This window comes from Rhipicephalus microplus, chromosome X, assembly GCF_043290135.1.
Source record: "Rhipicephalus microplus isolate Deutch F79 chromosome X, USDA_Rmic, whole genome shotgun sequence".
Classification (NCBI taxonomy): Eukaryota; Metazoa; Arthropoda; class Arachnida; order Ixodida; family Ixodidae; genus Rhipicephalus; species Rhipicephalus microplus.
This window is the reverse complement of record NC_134710.1, coordinates 47,221,183-47,226,348: the sequence shown is the minus strand read 5'-3', so window position 1 is coordinate 47,226,348 and position 5,166 is coordinate 47,221,183. Positions and strand designations below refer to the sequence as shown.

The following is a 5,166-nucleotide window of genomic DNA, read 5'->3' as shown; positions in this document are numbered from 1 at the left end:
CCTGACGTATTTCAAGCAGCTGAAAACGGAAGATAATGAGGCGGACGCGGTGGGCTCTTCCCCCGAAAAAGAGCAAGCGCTTACCCCCCTCCCTCCACTCAACCTGCGAGTGAGAGAAAGACTTCGGCGTCTCGGCACACGTGCGACTGTACACGCGGTCACCGACAGTGCAACGCCTGAGCGGAGACAGGAGGCTCAGCCTGAAGGCCCAGACAACGCTCCGACAACCTGAGGTTGTCCTGAGGATGACCTACACCGTACGAAAGTATGACCTGAGGAAGCCCTCAAATGAACCTCAAGTGGTCCTAAACCAGTCCGTTTGTCCGGCCTCAGATCGTCCTCAGGGCATCCAGAAAAGAGCACATTATGATGAGTCTAGTACTTTTTGAGGACGAAGCATACAAGACCTAGGCACTCATCAGACCTTACGAAAAGTTGCTCTAATTCTTCTTTTGGAGCGCTGAAATGACAACTGATCAATCAAAAGTGCCTGAACATGCACACTCTTTAAAGCACTGCCTGTGAGGTTTCAGTAACAATTTCTTCAAGTATAGCAATAAAAACAGCAATGCACAGAAAACATGTTTATTTTCAGGAATGAAACTTGGCAGTTTTCACTAGATGAGACTTCTTGCCCTGTGCCTTCAGAGGTCTTCATCCGATGGGCTTGACAACGCGACACTTTGAAGACATTCTGTAGTAATAGAAAGCAGCATATCTTGAAGCACAAGTGAATTTAGAGTATCAATAAGAATATTAAGACAATAACAGCATGCCAGATTTGAAAGCATAAAATGAAAATTATATTACCATAATGTGCAGGTACGAACTAGCCATTATATAATGGTGAAAATGATTTATATAGTTCATGCTTGCATACACATCAAAATTCGAGTAAGGCAAGAAAATTATTTAAACTATAACAGCAAAAGTATCATATGTTATGATAGCTTCAACAGCACAGATAATAAAACTCACCCTCATGGTGAGTGCGAGAAGTTCTTAAGCGCTGCTTCTGGAGCTTTTCCCCAGCATGCCGAAGCCACACTTTAATCACACACTCGATGTCATTTTTTTTTGTTTCCGGAAAATTTCGCCTCACGGCCTCTGAAAAAGTACAAAGTTCATAAAACAGGAATTACACAAACATAATACATTAATATAATGCTACATAGGTTGTTTGAAGAAGTACCTCTAGTCAGCATGATCGACATTTTGATAGGTGGGCACATCATCATTAAAGGTCCTTGCCATCCTTCCCCATGTTAATTTCAAGAGTACTGACATTGACACTATGTGTTGCATTACAAGAAGAACACCACGAAGAAGACATCATTGTAACTTTTTTGAAACCTAGCATGCAAAGAATGATGAGGCGCCTTTGACGAAAATACGTCCATGTATGAAAATGTTGACCAGCTTGTCTTAGGTACTTATTCCTGTTTAGAGATCCTCAGTGATCACTATGAGCTTCCATCTGTTAGTTTTCATCTGTACATAAGATTTCCACTACAGTTAAGAATGCCTAGTAGTGCTACCTGATAATAACTTCTGCAAGTAGTGAATGCTTGCGTATGTGTGCCATGCAAGTATACTAGTGTGCTTGAAGAAGCTGCAGGGTTTCTTACTGACAACAGATATTTCATGCTAAAAATTTTCCACGTTTAAGCACATAATTTTAATTAGCAAGCATCCTAAAAAATTTAATGCTTTCATGAAAAGATTGTTCTTTTGCTATTGACTTCAAATGAAAGATAATGTGGATAACAGACTTAGAAATGTCTGTACTCAAACACGGCTCTTGCAGCACATGGTGTTGTGAAACAAATTACTCACTGCAAATGACATCTGTGACACCTAGATCCACAAACTTCCTTTTGCCTTTTTGGCCTGCCCAGCTGAACTGCACAGCAACCTCAAGGCTTAGCAGAAGCTCCAGCATCCTCCTGGCTGCTGCCCCAAAAGTTGAGCCACCAAGGCCAGCAAGCTGCTGTATCTGTAAAGTTTTGAGGTCATTATTTTTTTTAGAAGAGTAGCTTAATGCAGTGACTAGAAAAAAAAATTATAGAAAAATATAATGAATGACGTACAAGCTTTAGCTTAATGTTGCCATCAGCAGCAAGTCTCCCCTCAAGACTTAGAAATTGGTCAATATCCTTGACCGGTGTCAAAACCACATCATCATTTGTCTCATCTTGAAGCCTCACTGTTGTGTTGAAAAGGTGCTGCTGCATGGCATCAACCTGTCGTCCCAGCTGCTCTAGCCTCATCAGGATAGTTTGCGAAATTCGCATGAGTTGACGCACGTATTCTGTAAAGACGTGTTCATGAAGTAATAGCGCTGAATTGCAACATATAAAATGGCAAAAGCTGAGATAACATTGAAAATGAGAAGTGCTACTAAACACAGCAAAACAAGCACACAGTTGTTTATGGCTTCTCTGCACATTATTGTCGGTTTTAGAAATTTGTGCCTACATGGCTTCAGTTATTTTGTTAGCATGCTCAGTGATGCCTTTTTAGGACCTGAATACGCATGCAGAGTTGACACTGAGATGAAGCACCTTCATTGCGTGCTGTGATTCAGTGTACCCATATATTTACAACCTAGTTTTCAACAAAAACTTGGAATAAGTTCAGAAAAATTGTTGAAAGTTAGGTTATTAAGTGAATTTGTGAAAAATAGAATAAGCAGAAACAGATACTTTAATGTTTTAAGCACTGAAACAATGTGTGACCAGACCATACATATAACAGTTGCCATAGTTTTTGCAGCAAAGTGATGCCACTATCACTTTCCCAACGAAAGCAAAAAAAAAATGTTTAAAATATAACTCTTCATTTATGGGGTAAAAGCGTGCTCATCGCCATCAAAGTGACACACAGTCCTCATTTCCACTGTGATCAAGAGGCATGTTCTCTACACTAAATAGGCGACAACAGTTGTTTATGAATTAAAAGTATTAATTGTGGCACCTTCGCTTCAATTTTTCTGAGACATCAGGTATTTACACTTGATAAAGCAACTACAGTTAGTACATTGTTCCGAAATTGCAAATAAGCAATTATGCTGCTTACGACTGGCACAGCTATAAGACAAAACGTTTTGCTTAGCACTTGCAAAGATTTTAATCTAAAGAGAAAAAAAACTGTATTCCCTAGACAATAAATACAAAGATTGTCTTCACCTCTGAAGTGGCACCCGGGTAAGAAAGCTTTAATGTTACTTACCAGGAGGTGAGCTTCTATTGCTAGAGGGGAAGCCTAATGAAGACCCATGGGTATTATTGTGTGCAGTCCCTACAGAAGCATAGATGAAGGTTTTAAGATGCACTTCTAAAAACTAGCTCTGAACATTTCATCGAAAGTATTCTTACATGAAGGGCCTTGCTGACTACTGTTATGTTGCTGCAACACTTGCCTTTCAAGGTTGTCTGCATGCTCTGTAAGTGACAGTTCCTACAAGTGACAGTTGCCATTGTTTTGGTGTTTACGTCACATTTGGTGCAGCTGTAATAGCCTGTGTGGCTTCTGACATATAATACAAATGCCTTTGCTGGTGCATCACATATGAGGGCATACAAGCTAACAGGAATTGCAGTTTCTCCAATGGTAATCCCTGTTGTGATAGCAGCATTTATGTCACAAACAAATGGTCGCAAAAAATCATTCGCGTTGTTGGGCTTGCTGCTTCCGAAAAAAACACCCACTATAAATGGTGCTTTGTCCTCCAAATTACTTATGCGTCCCAGTATGCACCAAAATTGGCCCCGTGAACTTTTTGAAACCGGCAGACCGTCAATGTTGAAGCTAAGCTTCAAAATTCTTGGTAGTTCTGCACAATCTTGCAGCACTCGCTGTAGGCCTGCACTGAGGCCGAAATGATGGTATTTCCCGCCGGCCAGCTGCAACACTTCCAGGCACTTCTTGGGCGTCTGTAACAATGCCCTTGCAGTTGAAGGGAGCGCGCTGAAGCATTCGTGGGACTGTAGTACTCTCAAGAGCGATGTAACTGAAGTGTGCGATGCGCGAGATTGTAAGGCCCACGCTTGCAGTCTCTCACGAAAGGCCAGCAAGCTGTCCACACTGCCGCGTTCACAAACTTGCTCTTCGTTACTCCCAGTCGGTGCCAATTCGAAAGAATCCCTCTGCCTCACCTGCGAGGTCGCCGAAGTCGAAGCCGCAGCGCTGCTGTCATGGAAGGCACGCCGTTCGAAGTCTGTGTGATCGTGAGGCACAGAAACACTGCAGCCGCTGGGGTAGCACGCGTCGCCAGAAATCAAAACGTGTCCTTGGGGCACATCCGTTTCTGGAACGATCGAGGAGTGTGCCGAAGGCCGTTCTCTGTCATGAACACAAAGGCGACGATGGCCGTCTTCGAGGTCGACCGCACAAGCCTCGGAGGGCAAGTCGCTCTCTCTTTCGGCGTTGCGGGAATCTCGGTCAACGTACCGCGTGTCATTTATGACATCGGCCTCACTGTCAATAAGCTGAAAACTAGCATTGACGCGCCGATTAATTTCACGCCGAAATTTGCGATCCGCGCTCTCAGCCATCTTGAACAGCACAGAGCACAGTAGAATGGTGGCTAGACCAAAGAACACCCACCACCAGAACACGTTGTTAGGCTAGTCAGTTGGTTTGTACATACATACATGAATAAGCAGTAAAGATATACAGCGGGAGGCTGAAAATCAACTGTCCTCTCTTTTTTTATTTATTTACCTTTGCGGCTTACAACTTCAATATGAAAATTTAACAGAAGACACTCACCTGGCATGCTTACGATTCTTTGAGGGCTTCTGCGAGAAGCTTCCTCTATGGCGAGAAGTGTTGTATTGGAATGTTGACTCGACCAATGACTCGACTTGACTTACTGCAGGCCCATAATGATGATGATGATAGTTGCGTCACTTTAAAATGGGTAAACAGTGTCGTAGACATCCAGATTTAAAAGCACCTTGACTGCGCATGGTGACCGCATTAAGGTACTGCTTTTTTTTTGTTAGCACCACCACAACTTCAGTCGCCCATTCGTTTTCCCACAGCGTTCTAGTTCCAATGCTGCTCTATTCACGATAACCTAGGCCAGCCCAGTCGTCAGCATGGTCAGTTGTCGTCTGCTCGATGGGACCGTGCGGCATTGCAACACTGGACACTCGAGAA

General features: G+C 43.0%; 1 protein-coding gene across 1 annotated transcript; it reads right to left on the bottom strand.

The window, feature by feature from the left end:
* Positions 1-569: 569 nt before the first annotated feature.
* LOC142775118 (uncharacterized) lies at positions 570-3,500 on the bottom strand. Its single transcript, XM_075876464.1, has 6 exons — positions 3,422-3,500; positions 3,232-3,300; positions 2,091-2,311; positions 1,837-1,996; positions 979-1,107; positions 570-694 (listed from the first exon to the last, which is right to left on the bottom strand). The coding sequence occupies exons 1-6, from the start codon at positions 3,477-3,479 to the stop codon at positions 645-647; spliced, it is 687 nt and encodes a 228-aa protein (XP_075732579.1). The 5' UTR covers positions 3,480-3,500; the 3' UTR covers positions 570-644.
* Between the last annotated feature and the right edge of the window lie 1,666 nt (positions 3,501-5,166).

Coding starts and splice junctions, on each gene's coding strand:
- LOC142775118 (XM_075876464.1), bottom strand. CDS start 3,479: ATGGCAACTGTCACTTGTAGGAACTGTCACTTACAGAGCATGCAGACA. Junction 3,301..3,421: donor CATGCAGACAACCTTGAAAG/GCAAGTGTTGCA, acceptor ATGCTTCTGTAG/GGACTGCACACAATAATACC. Junction 695..978: donor TTCTCGCACTCACCATGAGG/GTGAGTTTTATT, acceptor CTATTACTACAG/AATGTCTTCAAAGTGTCGCG.